General features: G+C 43.1%; 1 protein-coding gene across 3 annotated transcripts in view; it reads right to left on the bottom strand.

Annotated features, from left to right (window-relative positions):
* Positions 1-24,435, bottom strand: part of FAT2 (FAT atypical cadherin 2) — a 111,214-nt gene that overhangs the window by 30,043 nt on the left and 56,736 nt on the right. For all 3 annotated transcript variants that reach the window (XM_053300794.1, XM_053300796.1, XM_053300795.1), the window contains exons 7-18: positions 23,115-23,390; positions 22,048-22,258; positions 16,320-20,375; positions 12,137-12,333; positions 10,337-10,490; positions 9,544-9,777; positions 7,751-8,140; positions 6,131-6,345; positions 4,882-5,019; positions 3,589-3,732; positions 2,079-2,276; positions 1,167-1,974 (exon numbers count right to left, since the gene is read on the bottom strand). In XM_053300794.1, the coding sequence (XP_053156769.1) occupies positions 1,167-1,974; positions 2,079-2,276; positions 3,589-3,732; positions 4,882-5,019; positions 6,131-6,345; positions 7,751-8,140; positions 9,544-9,777; positions 10,337-10,490; positions 12,137-12,333; positions 16,320-20,375; positions 22,048-22,258; positions 23,115-23,390 (7,021 nt within the window). The remainder of the gene's footprint in view (positions 1-1,166; positions 1,975-2,078; positions 2,277-3,588; positions 3,733-4,881; positions 5,020-6,130; positions 6,346-7,750; positions 8,141-9,543; positions 9,778-10,336; positions 10,491-12,136; positions 12,334-16,319; positions 20,376-22,047; positions 22,259-23,114; positions 23,391-24,435) is intronic.

The raw sequence follows: 24,435 nt of genomic DNA, 5'->3' as shown, positions 1-24,435 counted from the left end.
CAGTTTCAAATGCAGAAGGGTGCCAGTCCTGCAATGTTCCCCTGCATGTCCATTCCAATTCTCATCACAGAGGAGAATCAGACAGGTATGTATGTGGGCCATGCTGTCAGAACAGCAGGCTTTTCACTATCAGAGAGATGGTGGTGAAGAATATCTTCTTCCTGACCACCTTCTGTACTTCTGTTGTTGGTTGTGTGTATGCCAAAAGGCGTGTCAATACAGTCTTGTCCTGATCGGCAGCTACCCAACTACTTCTACCATAAATTTATGTTAGTGTATGTACCCCAGACATCAGCCACTTAATGGCGCAGCGGAAAATGACTTAACTAGCAAGCCAGAGGTTGCCGGTTCAAATCCCCACTGGTATGTTTCCCAGACTATGGGAAACACCTATATTGGGCAGCAGCGATATAGGAAGATGCTGAAAGGCATCATCTCATACTGCATGGGAGATGGCAATGGTACACCCCTCTTGTATTCTACCAAAGACAAACACAGGGCTCTGTGGTCTCCAAGGGTCGACACCAATTCGACGGCGCACTTTACCCCATGAGCCTAATCTTACTTAATTATTTGTGTTGGGGTACTGATACCACCCTGAGCAATTTTTGGAAGGGCGATATAACAACCGAATAAATAAATAAAATAATTAATTAATTAATATATCTTCATCCTAAGAGTCCTGCTGGATTAGACAAAAGGCCTGTCTAGTCCAGCATCCTGTTTCTCACCATGGCCTTGCCAACCAGATGCTTCTGGGGAGCCCACAAGCAAGGCATGAAGGCTTCTCAACTGGTATTCAGAGGCATTCTGCATCTGAACCTGGTGGCAGTAAACAACCATCAAGAGTAGTAGCCATTGACAGACTCATTCTCCATGCCTGGCTAATCCCCTTTTAAAGTCTTCTAAGCAGAACTCCCAGCTCCTGCTTTGTGGTTGCCAAGGGGCACATACCTTTAGCTGCATATTTATTTAGAGTGGAATGCCAAAATTGAACTGAAGTTGTAACGATTCGGGGGCGGAGTGAAATTAGTGGAAAGATAGGACTGCCTGTGTAAAAACATGCTGGGCATTCCATCAGGAAATGAAAAACAATAACTAGAAACAGTGGAGTATTTTTTGGAAAGAAGAGGAGATGAAGATAATCAGTAAGAAGGCTTCCTCACCATTGCAAGAACATATTTGTTCCAAGTTGTGCTGAGGAGTGAGAACGCTTAGTCGAGCTGTACTATAAGTAAACACCATGCTTGGGTTGAGCTGAATTGTCTCTTTGCAGGTCCGCTGAGTACATCCTGTCTCATGGCATGGCACATGAGTCACCTTCTTCATCCGCAGCCCTACCCGACGGTACATCTCTTCATCCGACTGAGAAATCCTGCTAGAAAGGAAGCTGGGCTTATAGACTGGATGGTGAGGCTCTCCAATAGCCAACAGAAGGTCCACACCATCGGAAGCATGCGAAGGTTGCAAACTAGCCATGTGGATGTTCTGCCGCCTGGTTCCTAGAATCTCCTCCAGAAACCTCTGCAGGTTGCGCCAGTGATCACCTATAAATTCCTCAGGGGTAAGATGGCGGAAATGCAGCACCACAGCCTTATCCAAAGCTTCCTGGCTGAAGGACCACATGTGAATGTGGACACTAGTTGTGACTACAAAAGTCCCATCACTGATAGTTACATTCAGAGTATAGTGGCCATGTGGAAGACCTTTTTCAGCAATTATCTTTCCATCTGTAGCCCCCACTGAAAAGTGTCTCTTTTTTGGTGCTTCTGATGCCAAGGTGTATAGCAAAGAATCATGGGGGTCCTGGTCTGTGGCATGAATTCTGCCAAGAACTCCTCCTTGAAAAGCTCTTTCATTAGTAGTAATGAAAATCTCTAGCGGGAGTGCTGAAGGAGGATACCGGCTTTGCTGGATCACCTGGATGTTGACAAATGCATATGAAGAGAGAGGAGGGGCACCACTATCTGTGGCCTGTTGAGGTAAATTAAGCAAATAATTACAACATTGCATCAAACAATTCACAATCCTCTTATTTAATATGCAGTTTGGCCTTAAACAACGAAAGACAGATCTACCTGGACTTGAAGAAGGTACTGATTTTTTGCTTTTCTGTTCAGAATAGATGATGTCACCAACACCCCATTCTGGTTGATCTGGAATGCTTTCCCTTCATTTCCTTCAGTGATCTGGAAAGAATATGGTGGCCCATTCTCTGAAGAGTCTCTGTCACTCATGATCAGCTCCAGGACGCTTGTGCCAACTGGAGAATTCTCCTGAAATGTTAAAATTAAGGTTAGAGAAAGGTTAAGTGTCTAACTGGTGCAGAACTGCTAATCTGGCTCACAGGACAGAAGAAGAAAGGGATAGTTGAGGTGAAACAAACACAGGTGTAAAGTTCAAGGTTTATTGCTTTAGCCAAAGGTCATCACATAAATAAAAGGATACTGAAGTGAATTGGGGCGGGGTGGGGGGGGAGGAGAATAAACATCACCAAGTGCCACAGTTTTTCTGGCCATTTTATTCTAATAAATTTGAATGGAAGGGCCAAACTTCATTAATTTAACTGTCTGATTACTTCATAAGAAACTAATTGGCTATATGTGGCTAGATGTCACCCAGCTGCTACATCTGACAATCTAGTCTAGGATTATATGACAAACTCTGAAAGAATGACATTTTCCTAGGGTTTTACTAGATAGTTTCATATAACCAGGGGAATTAAACTTAACTTGAACCCACACCCAAAAACTGGTTCAGAGAGGTATTTTAAGTGCTGAACCCAAATTTAAGATATTTTGGTTTACTTGAAGTTTGGTTATAGATTTGTGTTTATCGATTTGATTATAGAACCACACCCACACACACGGTAACCAGTTCAAAATAATTAATTCACTAACTCCACTTTCAGTTGTATCACTGATGTTTTGTTTTTCTGCTTGTTATATATACTGTTAGAGGGAAAACTAAAAAGAAATTTAAACACCCCCCCTCAAGTTAAATGCTATCACTGTATTCATTTAATAGAGTTATGCTGCAAACAAATGAGCTTAATGTTATTCTACATGAAAAGTATCTAAGAATAGTTTTCTAAACTGGTTATTAAACCACTTCGTAAAGTTTCTATGAGACCAGGGGCTATTCACACAACCACGCAAACGGGTGGGCAGGCAGGGGCAGGCAGTCCGGGTTCAACCGATCTCCCCCAGACGATCAACCTCAGTTTCTTCGGTGCACCAGACATGAACCCACATGACTCACACTGCTCCCCACAGTGCTGATCAAGAGAGGTTGGGACTCATTTCCCCGGCCTCCAGGTAGGCATGGTGCCTTGGGGGATTCCATCAGATGGGTGTTCCAGGCACCCATCTCTGTGTCTCCTTGGGCTGCAGCCAGGTTAAAGGAGCACTCACTCACTCCCTTCAACCCCAGCTAAGAGCCAGGCTAGGAAGTGGGGTTAGTCTGGGAGGGAGCACCAAGATCTATGCAGATCTTGGTGCTCCACATGAGCAGCCTAGCCCAGGCAACTCTCCGGATTATGGAAAAGATGAATTGGGTAGGCTGGCTACTTGTGAACTGCTACTTTACCTGGACTGCCACACTGTAATTGAGTTGAAAGAAACGAGGTGGGTTATCATTGACATCAGACACTCGAATAAGCACAGTGGTATTGCTGAAAAGGGCTGGTTGTCCATTATCCATGGCTTGTATTTTCAGAGAGTAACTGGATATCTAGAAAATATAACACACATAATTTTTTTTGTTATTTCAACAATCCATTAACCCAAATAGTAAGGATTAAATAAAATATCAGTTATAGCTTCTTTATGATTAGTGCCTAATGCTTTTACTACTAGTAGTGTGGTTGATCAGTTTTAAGTCCCTGACAGTAAATCAGCTGATAGTCAGAGCTCCATGTCAACTTGATTGGAAGGGTCTTTCCCCATGTGTCGATACAGGCTTTTGCTACCTTTAGAGGGTGCTGGAAAAGTTTTTTGAACAGAAAATAGGCAGAATTCTGACAAAATATGTATTTCATGAAATTTCTTCTTATCTATATCTGATTCATCTACAGAGATAAAGATTCGAGGGACAGTAATTAAGAAACTGCATTACCTCCATTTGACAAGCAGAGATCATGTTTAATAGAAGCTGGATTGAGGGCAGTGGAATGGCTGAGATTCTGAGGTTTAGGCACCGAATGGATGAGTGTTCCAGAGAATCAGAAATATCTTCATGACAATGGGCTGGAATGGATGATACAGTCCCTGCTCACATAATTAGAAAGGGGACACCCCAAGAATGCACACAACACAACATTCTCCAAAGGCATCATAACACCCTCCTAGCACATCCCATTACTGTGGGGGACTCTTCATTTGAATGGTCTCTCTAAGTGCACTCCAAATACCTCAGGTATTTGGAGTGCACGTAGAGGGGCCATCTGGATGAAATGCTCTTTCCCCCATGATAAAAGGATGTGCTGAGAGGGCATTATGACATCCATGGAGGACTCTCGGAGCATCCCCTAATTGTATAAGAGGGAAAGTATAACTGGAACTGGCCCTTGCAAGAGCGTTCTCTAACTACTGAATCCCACTTCCTTCCCATCTACAGAGAAACATTCATGTTGATTTCTATGCCTGGCAAATGGCTCTTTCTTATTAACTTTATGATTATGATATGATTATTCAGAACATGCTAGGCAGATGGTGCACCAGAGACCAGACATGCACCCACAATCTCCACCAGACATGCACCCACAATCTCCTCTCTTTTTTTTTTTAAGAAGTTCCTCCTTTGTCTTGATTCACTGACTTCATTTGCACTATCAAGACATAAGGAACCTGCCCATAACCCTATCCACTGCCTGTCACTCACCTCTTCTTGGTCCAGACGCTCAGCAATATGGATCTGTCCACTTTGGGGATCAATGGCTAAATGGCCCTTTGAATTCCCTGCCTTAATAGAATATGTGATCTGGTTGTTCAGTACCCCATCTTTGTCATCAGCTAAAACCTATTGAGGAAAAAAGAGCTGTATTATCATCACAAGCATCCTTTCATGGGAGGGAAGTGTTATCTGTTGAACAAGCAGAATTTAAAATATTATATTGCTGGAAAATATGAAAAAAGAAAAACTTAACATTGTATCCCTCTCCAAACTGATCTACATATCCCAAAAATTTGGTTCAGCTCTCTTGAAGTAACACAACCATAGAATACAAGCGCAGAATCACATACAGATTTTCCAATGCTATATATTCCCCAGCATACTAGAGGAAAGTGCTCTTGCTTACCCTGCAAGAACTCTTGAAGACACAGAAAAAAATGCCAGTTTTCTGTATGTGTAGTAAAGTTGTGTTGTTGAGTCGGTGTTGACTACTGGTGACCACAGAGCCATGTGGTTTTCTCTGGTGGAATACAGGAGGGGTTTACCATTGCCATCTCCCGCACAGTATCAGCATCTTCTTATAATGCTGCTGCCTGATAAAGATGTTTCCCATAGTCTGGGAAACATACCAGTGGGGATTCGAACTGGCAATCTCTTGCTCCCTAGGCAAGTTACTTCCCCGCTGCACCATTTTTCTTTTTGTTCTTCACAGAGAAGAGTATTCAAATATATTATCTTGTATTTCTGAAATGGGACAGTCCCAGGAGGTCTGTAACCCACTTTTTTAAAAAGTGGGTCTTGGTGGTAAATAGCATTAGTGGTAGGAACAGGCATGGACAGTCCATTTCTTGGACTTTACCATTGTAATGCCAATATTTATTCCTGGCCCCCTCTGGCTTTAAAAAAACATTGAAAATTAGGTTTTGTTAGTGTTTTAATTTTTGTTTTTCAACATTTCCCATTAGATTTCAAGTGATCCATTTCTTGTGGCAGTACTGTTTCTGGCAACCAGTCCTGATTACAATTGACTATCAGCTAATGTGCCTTAACAGTATTCCCTCTCCACTTTCTGTTTCCAGTATTATTCAGGGACAAACACCATCTTTTAATAATAAGCATATGCACTGTCCAGTGCATTATCCTTCACAGAAGTCTCAGAGACACAAAATGTTAATGACAGAGACAAAGCCGTGGCCATAATCTGGTAGACAACAATGGAATTGTATATGTGTCTTACCGTGAGGACTGTTTCACCAACAGCAGCATCTTCACGGATGTCAGCAATGTAAAGGTCTTGGCTGAACTTTGGCATGTGATCATTTACGTCTGTGACATTGATCACCACCATGGTGATGTCACTGAGTAAAGCAGAGCCCTTTCTTATGCCCTCGATAGACAAGTAATATTCATGGCTAATTTCAAAATCCAACGTTGCATTGACATACAAGATACCTGCATAAAGGGACAAGGACAAGAAATGTTTTAATGAAGGGCCCACATTATCTAAGTAGATAATGGGTTAAGAAACCCAGAAAAACTGAGGGAATTACTCTATACCTCATGGGCAGACAAAACTACCTCAGTAAAAATAGTATTTACAGTCAAGAATGACCAAAAAGGTCACTTAATTTATGGATGGATTTTTGAGTAAAAACTGTAGAAATATAAGAGTGAATGAAATAACTTTATTTTCTCTGTGTTTGTTGTATAAGGCCACTCCTCTGCATTCTTGTTGGATTTGTTATGGGATCTGTGGAGAAAAGGATCAGGAGCTTGCCCAGATAGCAGGCTTTACCGCAGGTTTTCTGTGAGGCTTTACTGCGAGTTCGAAGTCGCCCCCAAAAACTGATGCAAAAAGTGGATATTTTTTAAACCCCAGATATAAATCAGGCTACACTCTAATGCATGATGAAAAACCTGAATTGTGTGTGAAGTGCTCCCTGATAGCTTGCAGGGACTTTGGGGTAAATTTGGCCGATATGTGAACGCACGCCTCCATTCCGGAGGAGATGTAAACTAAAAATCAGGTGTGAAAACTTCCAGGAAACTGAAATACTGTATTTACCGGAATTGAAGATGACTCTGAATTTCAGATTACCGCCTCAAAAAGTAGAGTTAAATGCAAATTATACTTGCATTTACTCGAAAGGAACAGGACTCTGAATTTAAGGCAACCTTCTGATTTCTATTATCAAACAACTTGAGAAAAGCCTAGACTTGGATTCAGGTTAATACAGTACAGTGGTTGGACAAACTAACAGAACACCTCTTAATAAGGGAAAGGGCAGGTCCAGCCCTGTGATTCCTTCAAAGGCTTCTCTAGTCGACCTCCACCTAGTCCACCTCCACCTAAGGCAGTGTGGTGAGCCACTGGTCCACCCCAACAGATCTCCCCTGGTCTTCCTACCTCTTTACACCAATGTGGCAAGGCCACTTCTTCTCCTCCTCCTTCCTGCTTATCCAACCCTGTCCTTTCAAAAGGGAGAGGATTAAGAACAGAGTAACAGGAAGTGTTCCACAGGAAGTGTGTGGAACTTTCTCCTGCTTCTTTCACTGTCCTCTGCCCTTTGAAGAGGCAAGGTGCGACAAGCAGCAAGGAAGAGGAGGAAGAGAAGAAGTGGCATTGCCACTGCTGCCAGGTAAGATAGGGTTGAGGTGATTGGTAGGGTTAGAGCAGCAAGTGAAGGCAGGTGTGGGGAACCTCCTGTCATCACCTCTGCCAATTTGCTGTCAGATGACTGCCTCATCACACCTCACTATTGCACTGGCCCTGGAAAAGGAGAAATCAGAAGTCGCTTGAGATCACAGGAGCTCTGAAACAATAAAAGAAATAGCAGAAAATATACAGTTCACTTACCTGTATCTGACTGGAGTCTGAATTTCCCATGATCATTTCCATTCACAATTTCATATGTAATTTCTGTTTCTTGCACACCATCTCTTGTCAGTGAGGACAGATTCAGGACCTCAGCGCCAACAGCCACATCTTCCTGTACTTCAACCACATATTCAGTATCCAGGAACACTGGCAGATATTCCTTCAGATCCACTACTGAGACTTTTACAGTGGCAACAGACGAGAGAGAGTGTGGAAACCCCCTATCTGTGGCACTCACAGTAAGCTCCAGCACAGGTGCCTGTGATTCCTTCAAAGGCTTCTCTAGTCGAATCACACCAGTTGTCTCCTCTACTGAAAAGTGGCCATTAGCTGACTCAGGAAGAGAATAGACCACTTCTGCATTAAGACCTGTGGGGGCGGGGGGAACACAAGAGAGAAATTATACAACTTAATCTGGGAATTATTATTTTGATACATAGGAAAAACAGTGATAACTGGTTCTTGGCATCTTATCTCTTTCCTCAACCATTAGCACCTCATGATCTAACCATCAAGAGCTAGAGGATTTCATTTGCTGAAAGTGACATTAGTTAGATCAATATATAAAAACTTTAATAATGCTATTTTGTAATTATTTGATGAAACATCAAGAATGGAAGGTTACCATAGTCTCTTTTACAAGTACTTGCAGGTTAGAAATACTGTCATGGCACAAAAGGGGGCAAACAATATTTTAAAATGCATGACTGAATCTGAAAATATAATTAGGATCAAAAAGAAAGGACTCTTTCTAGATGATATCATATATTAATAACTTTGGATCACCCCAGGGTTAAAGCCTACACTTCAAAATGAGGAAAAAAAAGATCTCCAGCAAACTACAGGGATGGGTGTTTCTGCTTAGTAAAGGATCAAGGTTTTCTGTTCAGATTTTAGATAAAGACAACCATGCAATGGAATCTAACACCTTGCAAACTTTATAAGATTCACAGTGCAGCAAATTCTAATTGTTAGCTTTACAACAATGTGAAGGGATATTTTCCTCATCTCTTGTGGGAATGATTAAGAGCCAGCACATTCTGAAGAATGGTAACTTACTCCAAAGATGATATGCTTGAAATTAGAATTTAAAATCTAAGTATCCGTTATATAGTCATTTTCAAGTTTCTTATTATGAAAAAAATATTCATGTCAGGCATTAGATTATTCTTACCTAACCTTCAAGAAATGGGCAGATATATAAAATCTACAAAACCATAGGAATGGCAAAGCTGATGCTGTATAGCTGGTATCAGAAAGAATGAAGAAAGATAGCTGACTTCAACAACCAATGGGATATAACGGCTAGATACATAAACCATCTCACATGATTTACCTATAAGGGGAGACAGCTAGTCTTCATTTCTTAATTGTTCAATATGTATGAACTTGTATAATACAGGGTGTATTAGAACTGAATTGTCCTGCTCTTTATCATGCAAAATGTAAAAAAAATTTAATTGTACCAAAATGACCTCGAAGACTTGTCACAGCAGAAGAAATTATGGCATTTCACATTCATATATCTACTTAGAGCTAAGCAAACCCAACTTGAAGCTTGCCAGAAAAATGTCAGTAGTGTTCAGTTCCCACATTTGCATAATCTGTCCATCTCTATCTCCAGTAGGTATTTGTCTATGAGCTGCAGAATGCACAAACTCAGACACTTTCAAAATTAAAATTACACCCCACAAGCAGTGTTTCTTTTTCACGCTGGAAACATCTTTTGAGATTGTAATAGAGTTTGTACAAAATACCACATTTTGACATACCTTCATCTGGATCCCTTGCAAAGACAACTGCAATGGGTGTCTTCACTGTGGTGTTATCAAAGACAGCAACTGCAAGATGACTGAGAAAGAACCTTGGAGCATTGTCATTTGTATCCTCTACGTCCACAATGATGTCCACCTGGCAAAAACGTCCTCCTCCATCTGTTGCCTTGGCAACAAGCTGGTACCTAGGCCTCAGCTCCCGGTCAAGTAATGTAGAAGTGGTCAGTTCCCCTGGTGGGAATAAGGTAATATATGTCATGCTAAGTTAATGGGATTGCACTTTATGGAATTAAACATCTTTGCTCCATGGATTTAAAATACAAATTCTTAGTAGAAGATTGGGTGCATTATTGCATCAAATTGTAATCATCTTTAGGAAAAGCACCAAGACAGTCATTCAAGTAAAAAAGAGGGAAGAAAGCGGGGTGTGGGTGGAATTCTGCCTGTTATACAGTAGGCAAGAAGAATATCCAGAACTCGAATGTATCTGCAAGGAATGAGTATGAAAACCAAGCATCTATATATTTAATTCTCCTAGATGTACCCGTCGCTAATCCCATGTGTGACAGCTCTTGTGAGAGTTCGTGAGCAAGCTGATGATTAGCGATGGGGACAGCCAGCCACCAAAGGAGGGGAAGCGGCAGCCCGGCGAACGGCCGCCCACATGGGAAGAGAAGTGGTGGCCCAGTGAACGGCTGGCTGCCGGGGGAGGACTGGCGTGCAGATGCTCTGCGCCAGGTCAGCTAGTTCATCTTTTAAAATGGCCAAGATGGGGATATGCCTCTCTTACCTGTATGGGGGTCCAATCTGAACTTTTCAGCACCAGATCCACGGAGACTATAAGTAATCTGGCCATGGGTCCCAATATCAGCATCTGTGGCTGACACTTTCAAAATAGAAAACCCCGGAGGCGCATCTTCTGAAACTGTCCCTTTGTATGGTGTCTGGAAAGGAGAGAAAATGTCTTATCCACAGTAATGACTCATTTCATTTCTGGTGCAGAAAATGCCTGACTGGACTGGTTCAGTTTAGATCTAACAATACTTGTTGTAAGGCCAAGTAGAGGTAAATTGGTCACATCAGCAGATTCATACAGCTGTAGAGCTAGAAAGTACTGGAGACCCTCTGGTCTAATTCTGATGCCCAAGGCCTAAACCATCCATCCACCAGCTTACGTACTGGTTTAGTTGGTTTTGTTGTTGATCTGGGAGCACAAATCCTATAGCAATGGGGAAGCTAAGAAAATGTCAACCTGATCAGTACCTGGATAGGAGACCACTGCTGGGAGCGCCATATAAGCAGCTCCAAGCTTTCTAAAAGAAGCAGAATATTAGTAAATAAGATCAGCACAGATCGGACTCTGCTGTCCAAACCACAGTGTGCCCTAGGAGGAGAGCATGTGCACTGCATCAAAGGGAGACAGCAACAAAGCCTCAAGGATACACAGCTCATTAAACAAAGACGGGGATCATCATTTATCACCACCATTTAGTATTTATAGAGCACCAAAATTATACCTGATGCTTCAAGCTTATTTCTCTTCCTCAGGGGTAGGGGTGTGCACAGAACCCATTTTTGTGGTTTGGTCCAAATTCGAATCGAATTTGGACTGGATCAGAGTCCATGAACCAGTTCAGTCGGACCAACTGGCCAATCCAGCCTGTTTGACTGAACCAGTTCACCAGTGAGGATTCCCCTTTGCTTCTGAAGTTAAAAAATAATAATTGTAAAGAGTTGTGGGGAGTGGCTTTTTGGTTATAAATTACTCTGCTGTTCTCTCACCAGAAAAGACATCTGCAGAGAAAAATAACTCCAGATTACTTGAGCACAAGACTTAACTAAGTGATCTGGAAGTGTCTCCTCCACTGGCAAACTTTTCCTAGTGTGCAACCCTGTGCATTTACACTTCATTACACTGTGTAGCTGCCACTTTATTGTTATCTGCATCCAGGGTTTCCTAGTTCATATATTATTTATTCAAAGTCAAAATAATCAGCGCAATAAGGAAACCACAGTTTATGCAGAGAGCACAATTCCTCCTTGGGTGGTGTTCTTCTTTACTACAGACATTTGACTACCATGTACTTGACTACTGTCCTGATGCTCTAACGCAGCAGAAAGCTGAAAGAACCAGTGAATGATTTATGGCATCTCCAAAACAAGGAGGTATGGACTGATCCAACATTGTGGCATGTAGCTGCTCAAGCAATTGTCTTGGGCTACAAGGTCAGCTTTGACTCTAAATTGCTTCACAGTAGGAACAGCTTAAGCCACCTAATGGTGCAGTATGGAAATGGCTTGACCACCAAGCCAGACGTTGCCGGTTTGAATCCCCGTTGGTACGTTTCCCAGACTATGGGAAACACTTATATCGGGCAGCAGCAATAAAGGAAGATGCTGAAAGGCATCATCTCATATTGTGTGGGAGATGGCAATGGTAAACCTCCCCTGTATTCTACCAAAGACAACCACAGGGCTCTGTGGTCGCCAGGAGTCGATGCCGACTCGACAGCACACTTTACCTTTAGGGACAGCTTAAGGCAGTTGTTTGTGGGTGAGCAGACACAGCCTTCCAGACTCACAAAATCACCTGTTTGCATTCAGGGCTGTTATCATTGACATCGAGGATCAAAACTTCCACTTCTGTTGCTGCTTGAAACTTTCCATCAGAAACCACGACTTTGAGCAGATATTTTTCTGTTTTCTCCCTATCCAGAGACTTCTTGGAGAAAATCCTCCAGTCTCCATCAACTTGGTCAACACTGAACTGTCCCAGAACATCTCCTTCTGATAGAGCAAACAAGGCATAGATATGAAAAACAATACAAAATGGGAGAAAAAGGCAGTATACAGTAGATAATTGAATCTTCTTAGTGTTGCTCACCCAGCATAAATGTTCTATGCAGGAAAAACAGAGGATTTTGCCTGCCTCAAGACCAGTTATAAGGAACAACAGAAAAAGTTGCCCCACTGCCCATATTAAGAGTTCTTGACTCTGGGCCGACTTGTAGAATTTAAGCGCTGCAATGAGAAACAGCTTGACTAAGACCACAGTACATGCTGAAGGAATTGGTTCATCGTGCACCGTGTTTCAAATCAACCACATTCACCACACCTTTTGGCAGCTTTGTGGCAGCATGATGAACATGGATTCAGACATGTAGTGAAGCAATCACATGATCATATAACTAAAGCCCTATTCACATATTATGTTTAACACTCATACAAGTATATACAGGTACAGATCTGTAGACAGGTACAGCTTTTTATGCATCATGTTGAACATGGGCACAGCATTTCCATCTGTGCCATGCATTTCAGGGGCCTGTACCCAGTTTTAAAATGAATGCAGGTACAGTCATTCACACAAAAATATGTATGAGTGTACAGACATCTGTGCACTTGTACAACATAAAGGGCTGGTTCAGACAATACCAGCCCAGCATCCTTCAGCATACACAAAGAGGGTGGGAACACATGGAGAGCCGCCCACCCTGACATCACTGTCAGGGTATCCTTCAACCATGTGAGAGGGATAATAATCTGAATTGTCCCTATACATGTGCCTGAAGCCCTTTTAAACAGGGGTTGATTGCCCCTCTCAAGGATGCCTTGACAGTGTCTGTGATGTGATGGGAGGTGGGCATCTGTGACAGTGTCTGTGATGTGATGGGAGGTGGGCATGCTCTCAGCACGTTCCCACTCTCTTCATGTGTGCTGAGGGCTGCTGGGCTGGCATCATCTGAACCAGCCCAATGTCTGAATAGGGCTAATGCGGCAGACTCTGTATCAATCAGAGATGTGCATGGAACCAATGGGGGGTGGCTCAAGGGGGGAGGGGGATACTTTTAAGGACTGGGGAGGGTGCACCTACCCCTCCGCCACATTTCCCCCGCCAGCGCTGCAGTTTAAAAGGGTCCAGTGGCATGGCACCATACCTCCCTGCTGCACCGTTGCCTCCTTGGACTGGAAGTACCTGGCTTGCGTGCACACATTGCGCATGCACCCGACATGCAAGCAAGCAAGCACAACATGCATGCGCCCCGATGTGCACACATGTGCCAGGTACTTCTGGTCATTTCCGGTCCGAGGAGGCAACGGGGCAGCAGGGAGGTACACTGCCGCACCACCGGACCCTTTTAAACTGCAGTGCCAGTGGGGGAAACATGGCGGGGGTGGGTAAGTGCACCCTCCACCACCAAACAGGTTCATGCACATCCTCTGGCTTTTTTTTACATGGAACATTTGTGGTGAATGGAGCATTGGTTCACAGATCCTCAAACCATGAGTGTCAGGTAAGGTGGCATAACAGAGGGCATTTGGTTGAGGGATTGCAGCATTGGAGCAGACTGGAGCAGGCTAGGTCCCCCTGAGGTGGTGGTGGTGGTGGTGGAAGAATCGGAAGGCCCAACATGGGCTGAGCTCACTAATTGTGTGGCTGCTCCAGCTGCAGCGCTCCTGGTCACCACGGTCCTGGTGGACTAAGTTTTAGCTGCCCGCTGCCCAGATCCTGTGCTCCCAGTGGCTACTGATTTTGGGGAAGCTGCCTTGCATTTTTTGGGGGGATGAACCCTGCATGCTGCTTGTGGAGGCCATCTGCGCTTGCGAGGAGCTGGGTTCAGCAGCCACATGCTCCGCAAGGCTTTGGGTTCTGGGCAGAAGCTGCAGTGCTGGATCAAACAAGGGCCCTCAGATCGGGGAGCTGGCGGTGGGAGGGAACAAGCCCCCCCCCCCCCGACAAACATGCCTGATTGAGCGGGCAGGAGCCCCAGAGCACCACCGACAGCTGTTCAGTGGGGGGCACACTCCACTCCGAGATCGCTTCCCCTTCTGCCCTCAAAAGCCCAATTGAGCGGGCAGAAGCTCCAGAGTGCTGCCTGTCAGCTGTTCGGCAGGGTGCACACTCTGCTCTAAGCTCTCTTCTTCTGTCAGTAAAACACCTGATTGAGTGGGTGGAAGCTCTGGAGCTCTCTTCTCCCGAATGGCAAGCTTAGCTCAGCAATCTCCAGGGAGGCTTGCTGGCTGCCAGGAGGACCTTTGGCAGGCCTTAATGGAATTCCCCCTTCCTGACTCTAACGTGGCGTGTTCCTTGCAAGGGAGGGGAAGGAAGGGGCGAAGCGCCCAGCAACAGTGGAGGAGGAAGCGGCAGGGGGACAACTGAAAAGCTAGAAGGAAAACTCTCTCTCTCCTCTCTTTCTCAAGATATATGTGTGTGTGTGTGTGTGTGTGTGTGTGTGTGTGTGTGTGTGTGTGTGTGAGAGAGAGAGTGAGAATGACAAGACACAAAAAGAAGCCTGAAAATGCAAGAGAAAGGAAGTTTGGTCAGAGAGAAAAGCTGAGAAGCACTGCCTTGGAGCCACACAGGACTAAAAGAACTGGGTGGGGCCATGTTTCTCCACCTCTTAAAGACTAAATTTGCATAGTCCTGGCTTAGAGAGCCATGGGGGAAAATGATAACCCACTCAAGGAGATGCCCTTGGATGTCTGCAACAGATAATAACTTGCTTATATTTGGTTAGCACCAAAATGTTAATGACTAAGACCCAGATAATTGGTTGCCATAAGGTCCATTGATACAACAGTTTTTCCACCATGGATTTCCGCCACAACAGTTTCTGGGCAAGTGTGTCACAGGAAGGCGGCAGGCATGGGAACTACATTCCAATGCTGTGGTTTCAAAAAGCTGTCCAATGACAGTCAAAATGAACAGAAGAAATGAAGGTATGCAATGAATCCTCAAGAGGATTCATTATGAGGAAAAGTTATTATACACCAAAGAAAATGAACACTTGAAAAATAATGACTGCACATTTTGCTCCATAACTCCACTCCTACAAGGGCTAGAGCTTAGCTTTTTTTTTTTTTTTTAAAAAAAATAATAATAAAAGCAGCAGATCCTTGTTAGGGTTATGATATGGCAACATTGAATCCCCATAATTTCCTATGGTGTAAATCTTCAAAATCAGTAAAACTAAAATAATTCATTAAAAATCAACCAAGTGTCCCACCGCCTTGAAATTTGGGTGGTAAGTGGCACCCATGAGGACCTACCTACCACCCAAGTTTGGTGTCCCTAGGAACTTGTTAAGTGGTCTGAACAGATCTGAATCTGAATCAAATCAAAGCAAATACAAATCGAATCTGGGGTGATTTGTGGGGGTAGATCTGGACACAAAACAAATCAGGTGTGATTTGTTTTGGGCACAAATCAAATAAAAAATTGATTTGTGCACATCCCTAAGAAGCAGAGGCTTCAACAAGACTACTTATAGGATGGCACCTGAGGTCCATGGAAGCAACTGCAGGCCTGGGAAGATGCCCTTCCCTCCCATCCCTGTGCAAGGCTCTATTTCCATTCCAGGTGCCGATATGCCAAGACTGATTGCAACACATGAACCCACCAATCTCAGCATATCCTGCCCAACTTCCTTCAGGGGAACCCAACATCTGTAATTGAGATCTGAAGTAAGTTAGAGATATCAGGTTTCCTGACGGAAGTAGGGCAGAATATGCCGAGATTGGCAGGACTGCATGTCAGTCTCGGCATTTTGGTACATTCCATGAAAGTAGAGGCTCGTGTGGGGCTGCAGGGGAGCATGAGCTCCTGGGGCTGCAGGTCTTGGTGTGAACCTCCAGTGTTACCATGTGTATGAACCACCCCCACCCCAGAATAAGGTGCTTCTCAAAGTTGATTACACCTATCAAAAACAGGATCTAAGATGACATTCTGCTAATTCTAATGAATTAAAACTTTAAGAAAGGTAGATTCTCACCAGTAATGTAACATACGACTTGTCTGTTTTGCTCGGAAATATCATTGTCCGTAGTCCTGAGAGTGGTAATCATCTGACCGGGCTCTGCATTCTCAACCACAAACCCTTTGTAGATTTTTGAGGTGAACTGTGGAGCATTGTCATTTTCATCAGCAATGGTCACCTCTACTAGTGCTTTGGAAGAAAGCTGTATTTTCCTGCCATGGTCTGATGCCACAACGTAAAACTGGTAGGTTTCCTGAACTTCACAATCTAGCTCTTTAAGTGTCATGATCCAGCCACTCTCAGTGTCAATGGTGAAGAGTTCTTTGATGTTTTCAGATTCCGATTCTATGTTGTAGGTCACTTGCCCATCACCCCCGTTATCCTGGTCATTAGCAGTAACCTGAATCACAGTGGTTCCCGCGGGCATGTTCTCCATGACAAAGGCTCTGTAGGGATCAGCTTCAAAGACAGGTTTGTTGTCATTTACATCTTTTACATGTATGTTTATAGACACCAAAGAGACCAAGTCAGTATTCTGGTGTGAGGAGTGAGCCAAGACATCAATTTGGTACCACTTCATCTTCTCATGGTCCATTGCCTTCTGAATGGTCAAGGCCCCTGTTTGCTTATCCAAAGTGAATATCTCATCTCTATTGCTTTTGGCAGTGGTCCCTTTTACCAGACTGTAGATGATAGGGGCTTCTGCCACAGCTCTAACAGATCCTATTTCTGATCCCTCTGGAAGGTCCTCAGATGCTGAGAAAGTATATAGTGGCTCAGAAAATCTTGGCAAAGTCACCTCCTTTGGAACAACTTGAAGATTCACTGGGACAATAGAATTCCAGTGGGGAGGCCTAGCATCTTCTGCTTTGACTTTGAAGTTCACTGTTCTGTTTTCTAGCCCACTGAGACTCTTTTTAACCTTAACGACCCCAGTGGCAGGGTTAATCTCAATCACATCCTCAGCAATGACCTCTTCTACTGAATCAACAGAGTAGATGACATCAGCATTCACTCCTTCGTCAGCATCGTAAGCTAGTACTTGAATGACTGGGGAGCCTTTGCTGACATTGGACTGGATGGACAAAGTGTATTCAGAAGCTTTGAACTGAGGAGGGTTGTCATTTTCATCGGTGAGGATAATCTTGACAGTGCAGAATGCCACCTTCCCTCCTCCATCCTTGGCCATGATCTTAATAGCAACAACTCTTTCTGTGGAATTTTCTCTGTCCAGTTTCTGTAGTGTTTCAATGTGACCCTTGTCATCTATTGTGAATTTCTCTTGACCAAGCTTGTTTATAATGGTATAATCTACAGTGCCATATGGGCCGTCATCTGGGTCAATAGCTAACAATTCAATCACCTTGGTTCCTATCTTAGCATTTTCTGCCAATACTGCTTCATATATGTCCCGCTGAAATGATGGGCTATATTTATTTACATTTGTGGTATTGATGTATACTGGCACTGTGGTCTTAAATACTCCGTCTGTTGCAGAGACCCTCAAGCTATAAAAAGATTCCAGATCCTTTTTGCAATGACTACGTGTAGAAATGATTCCAGAAGTATTATCAATGGTGAAATGTCTTCTGTCATTCCCTGAAAGTATCAAATATTCCAGCTTGGGAGTATCCCTGCTGTCAGGATCAAAAGCTTGGACCTTTAACACAGTATGGTCACAGGTAGCCGTTTCACTCACTTTGGCCTCATAGTGAAGCTGACTGAACTTGGGTGGGTTGTCATTGATATCCAACACACTGACAATCACCAGGGCTTCACTGCTGAGAGAAGGCATGCCATGGTCTGTGGCTTTCACTTTAATATGAAACTCATGGTTGGCTTCATAATCCAGTGCCTGAGTTGTTGTGATTTCTCCTGTGCTGGCATCAGCTTTAAAGTGCTTTGCAATATCTAAACTATCTTTCACAATCTGATATGAAATGACTTTGTTTCGCCCTGAATCTCTGTCAGTAGCAAAAAGTTGTACAATGGGGGTCTGAGCTGGCATGCCTTCAGAAACAGATGCAGTATAAACCACCTGAGAAAACACAGGTGGATTGTCATTAATATCCTCAACCTCTACTTCTACCATTGCTTCCGAAAAGGCACCCAGTGCTGTGTCTGTAGCTCTGACTGTAAAAGCATGTTTCATCTCAGATTCATAATCCAGTTGGCTGGTGACCATCAGCACACCGGTCTTGAAGTCAATGCTGAACAGTTTAAGAGCCTCTTCTTCCACAATGTTGTACATAAGACGCAAGCCTTCAGGGCTCCGAGCCTGGATGTGGAGAACAGGTGTGAACAGTGGTATGTTTTCAGGCACTTTCACAATATACAACAGACTTTGGAACAGGGGATTGGATTTGTTCCTCACCATGATTAGAACCTCTTCTTCAGCATACAAGGGAGGCTCACCAGCATCTCTGGCAATAACTTTTAGTGTATATTTATTTAAAGTTTGATAATCAAGAGGTTTCTTGAGAGAGATATCCCCTAGGTAGGGATCAATCCAGAAATATTTGTAGTCTTCCACAAAGGAGTAAAAAATGTGCCCATTGTTTCCCAAATCCTGGTCAGTGGCAGATACCTGAAAGACAACATCGCCTGGTTCCATGCCATCTGGTACTGCTACATAATATGGCACATTTTCAAAACAGGGTGGATTGTCATTAACATCATCGACAGATATTTTCACAATTGCCTGAGACACCCTTGGTGGATTTCTAATGTCCTTTACCTCCACAACAATCTCATATATGTCCTGAGTTTCACGGTCAAATGCCACACCCTTGGTCTGTAGCACTCCTGAAGACTGGATCATGCTGAATTTGTCTTTGCCATTCAAGATGGAATAAAACAGTGGTTCATTCAGTTGATTTCCAATGACTCCAAGAACAATCAGAGTTTTAATATCTGTGGAGTTTTCCTTCACTGTTGCTGTATACACATCTTGATCAAATTTTATGGTGCTGTCTTGAACTTTGATAAAATGTATTCGAACCAAAGCACTGGTCTTATACAAACCATCTCCAGCAATAACCGTGAGTTCATAGTAGCTTCCCAAAATTGTAGCATTCAGCACAGAGATAAGGCCAGTTGTTGGGTGGATGTAGAAAATATTGTCAGAATTGCCTTCCACTATACTGTAGTATATCTCCGAGTCTAAATCTTCTGCATATACTGTAAGAAGCTCCATACCATGATGGACTGGAAGTGCTATAGAAAGTTCATAGATGCCTTTTGAAAATATGGGAGGACAATCATTTGTATCTCTGATATAAATGGTAACTTCAGCCAGTTTAGAAGCAAATAAAGTGGGGTTGCCACAGTCGTGTACGTGTACACTGAAGTGGAAAACTGGGATACCTTCATAATCAATATCAGCACAGCTCGTAAGAGTGCCCATGCTTGGATCTATTTTGAAAAAAACCAGTGCCTCTGGCTGCAAGATTTCATAGACCAATAAAGCATTAGAATCTCGATCAGCATCTGATGCATGTATCACTAGTGGGGCATTGTTTTCATCCATAACCATACTACCAAATGGAACGTTCTCATTGATCCAGCCAACAAAGGAAGGCTTATCAAAGACAGGTGCATTATCATTTTTGTCTATGATATAAACAAACACTGGAACATCCATAAATGCTCCTGCCATGTTGGTGCCACGGATCTTCAGCTGATAAGATGAGGCCTGCTCAAAATCTATATTCTTTTGAGTAGAAATAAGGCCAGATTGATAGTTGATGGAAAATAAGCCATGCTTGTCTCCTTCTTTAATTTCATAGGTAATAAGCGAATAGCTTGTGGCTGAAACAAGGATGACAGGAGTGCCTATCGCTGCAGATTCATTGATTTCTGTAACGTATTCCTCTTCTGTGAATTGGGGAGGTGTGCCATCAGAAGGCTTAATCTGAATGTGCACAGCAGCTGAGTCCTTCAGCTGGGGGAATCCTTGATCTTCTGCCTTTACAGTGAGAGTGAATCTCTCTTGCCTGCACTGATCCAGCTTCTGAGAAAGAGTAATAATTCCAGAGAACTGGTTGATAGTGAAGAAATCTCCATTGTTCCCTGAAGATAAAGAAAAGTGAAAATGAAGAGAGCAAATCCACTCTTTAATTATTGTTATGTTTATTGGTTTTTATCTACACACGTGGTCTGATATACCAAAAGTTACTCATTTCACTTACTAAGAATCACTGTCATTTGCTGGCACAAAACCTATTCTATTCCCTCGTACTTGTGTGCTTAGGACTGTACTGTATATTCTTAATGTGACAGTCTTTCTACAGACTCCAGACAAAGTAAAAGAAAACAAGGGAGCCTAAACCTGTTCTAGTTTACTCAAAAGTAAGCACCACTTATTTCAGTGGCTGATATCCAGACTAAATTACTAATGAGCAGTCCCACCTGAAATTAATGGAACAAGTTAGTAATGACTAATTTGTCCCATTAATTTCAGTGGGACTACTCGTGAGCAATGTAATCTGGATGTCAGTCACTCCTTCTTCCAAATAAGTATGCTTAGGATTGCAGCCTTAGGGACAAAGAATTCCACTCTAGAGCGCGTAATGGATAACAGTTTTTTCTTTAAATAAGCCATGCATAGACAAGGTCATTCATCCATTAGCAAGATAAACAGATATTCATGCTGCAGTTTGGTTCTTCTGGTGGTTTGAAGATATAAGAGTGGAGAAGTGGCAGGGACAAAGTGTGTTTGCATTGCACTGCAGGCCAGAGTTAGTGACCTGAACTCAGGGGGCGGGGGGCAAGGGGAATAAAGCCGTGAACACTCTACTACAATTTCTTCAACAAGCTGGCTAAGCAAGAACTCATTTTCCAAGAAGCTACTGCTGTCAACTCAACCTTAAGTGGTGCAGCGAGGAAATGCTTGACCAACAAGCAGAAGGTTGCCTGCTCGAATCTCCACTGGTACTATACCAGGCGGCAGCGATACAGGAAGATGCTGAAAGGCATCATCCCATACTATGTGGGAGGAGGCAATGGTAAACCCCTCCTGTATTCTACCAAAGAAAACCACAGGGCTCTGTGAGCGCCAGGAATCTAAATTGACTTGACAGCTTTACTGCTGTCAAGAAATCAGAGCAGAGATTGCTCTACTGACATTTTATAAGGGCCCTTACAAAGTAAGGCTAGGGATCAGAAAGGGATAAAGAAAATATATTGCTATATCTGGTGGGACTGCAAGATAAATGCTCAGGAAAGGGTCCATCATATTGCTAGTAACACCACCATTGGCTTGCCGACTGTGGCCTTATCTTGGTGAGCGGTAGTATGTGATATTGATCTCTCAGAGTGAAAACGGCTGCTAGCAGATCTAATGGGAAGGAGTCGTGTTTCTACACTTTTGGATTACGCAGTACATAATCATAAACTCCAAAGAGTCTGCACTTTTACAATACAAGGTGGTTGAATTCTCTTCTCCTGCAGTATGTGCAAAAAGAAATGATTATTGTGTCACACAAGTCGTAGAGAAAACGCTGGTAGTTGGAGGTGGGGGTGGTCAAGTGAAGCATCTGCCTTCAGTTCACAAGAAGGCTTCGGGAGCAAAAAAGAATGGGAGTGAGGAAGAACATATTAATTTCATAAACTGTAGCAGTCCAATTCAAGTAGTCTTCCTATTCTACTTAGTTTTTTGTACACAGTATATAAGAATAGTATATCTAGCTAGAATATGTAATTGCACTCATGCAATTGTACTGATCTTGTTCAAGTCCCTTACCTGCCTGAAGGTAGTACTGTATTTCAGCATTAACTCCTTTGTCTTCATCCAGGGCTTGGACTTGCACAACCTCTGTGCCCACTGGTGCTGCATCCAAAACCTCTGCTTTATAATGGAGACTAGTGAACTGGGGAGGATGGTTGTTACAGTCCTCTACATGGATGACAATTCTGGCAAAGTCCCGCTTGATTGGGACCTCCTGGTCTCGTACCTGAGTGGCAGAATAGATGGATATATGAAATGTCAAGCTTAGGGAAAAGAGGCCATTATCATGTGACACATTCCTAGCTACAAAATGTTAAGGAGGAAACCAAATAGGAATGGGAAAATTCCCTGATTTAAAAGGCCAATCTAGATTTGTTCCTATTGTTGTTGCTCCCCTTCACTTGGAAGAGCTATGGGCAACTGGAAACCTGACTTACACCTCTCAGCCCCTTGATTCAGAGCAGTAACTGCAACAGCAGAAATGTTGTTACTTTTTACACCAATTACCCAAAAAACTTCAAGATGTACATCTACTGGACCAGAGCCTGATATCCGAAAAAATTCTCTGACTTCTAAATGCTCCCACTGCCCCTGCCAATTAGCAGCTTTCAGTGAGAATTTTTCCACTTCCAATGTTTTTCTGATCCTAATGTTGGACTTCCTACATTAGTGTTCCCTGCATGTTTTCTCTGGAGATATACAATGTAAATGAATTCTCAGTCATTTGAAAAATCCTCCCCCTCCCTGCAGTTTGACAGAAGTGATATGAATGTCAGTTCTGTCTTCCGAGCAATAACTGGTTGACCAGGGAAGAGTAGATTAAAGCATCTGGTTCATTCACACTTAAGCCCAAACATGGAGAGAAGACAAGGGCGGGGGCAGGGGGAGAACCTCTTGCCGTTATCGTTGCCAGTTCTCCTCACACTGAGGAGTGGCCAATCAGCAGAGGAGATGTCATACAGGATGTAGTACCTGGCATTGTCTAGAGCCGCTGATCAAGGACTACAATTATTTGGGTGGAAATTCCAGCCCACCACTTGGAATGCCTTGAGATTCAACAGGTTGCTTTGTGCCTCACATACCATCACTGTCAAGGTGTGCAGTGCCATGGATTGAGAATCGAGTCCTGCCACAGTCATGAGTGTACCACTGTTTGGGTCCATCTGAAAGAACTTCATGCTTCTGGGATCCACACTGCTAGGAATGGTGTAAATCAATCCTTTCCCATGGTCCTTGTCTATAGCACTAACCCAAACAACTTCTGTCCCAGGAGGTGTGTCTTCAGGAATGTATGCCTCATATCGGTTCTCCAAAAACTTGGGGGAATGCTGGTTAATGTCAATCACACGGATATAGGCCTGTGAAGTATGTGCAGAGAAAGTGTGTATGAGAGAAGGTATAGTGAAGTCTAGAATAAGGTTAATTCCTAGATAAGTGCAACAAGTTTCACTGGAAACCTTCTGCAGAACTTATTGTGTTAGCATGGCTTTGGGTGTGCATTAGCATGCTAAAGTCAGCAGTGATTTGTGTGTGTGTGCTGCCCACCACGCATATACATGAACAGCATGTTTGAGACCAGGTGGCATCATGAACATAGGAACACAGGAAGCTACCTTAGACTGAGTAAGACCATGGGCCCATCTAGCTCAGTATTGCCTAGACTGACAGGCAGCGATCACCTGGGACATATTTTATTAAAACATAGCACTCAAGGAGTCTTCAGGCCCTGCTTCAAATATGTGGGGAACCACCATGAAAATGAAGAGAGAGAAATCAAGAGTACTGGTGCACTAAATTCATCTATAAAGCTGCCTTTAGTTTTGTATCATGGATACTATCTGATTGTGTTGAAATGAAACTTTGTTTGGTTCCATTTGACACCCCATTTGATGTTTGTTTTATGAGTACCAAAACACATCTCCAGTTTTTGGCAGTTTCCTTCACTTGCTGTAAGCATGTTTGAGTTGTTTCAATGCTATTCTTCTTGGTGATACCTTATTCCTATTTCCTTTCTTCTCACACTCCCCCTCATTTGTCCACATTATCATTTAATCTGATTTGCAGTAGCAGATCAGGTGATTTTGTCAATGACATCATTTATTTATTATTATTTATTTAGTACACTTATATACCACCCCATACAAAAAAGTCCCTGGGTGGTTCACAATATAAAACCAATTAAAACATTAACATAATTAAAACAATTTAAAATACAATAAAAAATCTAAAACCGAAGCTTTAAAACTATAAACTAAAAGCCTGACTAAACAGGTATGTTTTCAGGTCCTTCTTAAAAACATTCAGAGAAAGGGAAACTCTAATTTTGTTAGGAAGCACGTTCCAGAGTCCCGGGGCAACTCTAGAAAAGGCCCGGTTTCAAGTCACCACCAACCGAGCTGGTGG

This window comes from Hemicordylus capensis, chromosome 2 (genome assembly GCF_027244095.1).
Source record: "Hemicordylus capensis ecotype Gifberg chromosome 2, rHemCap1.1.pri, whole genome shotgun sequence".
Classification (NCBI taxonomy): Eukaryota; Metazoa; Chordata; class Lepidosauria; order Squamata; family Cordylidae; genus Hemicordylus; species Hemicordylus capensis.
Note: the sequence above shows the minus strand (reverse complement) of the source record. Positions and strands in the feature narration are given on the sequence as shown.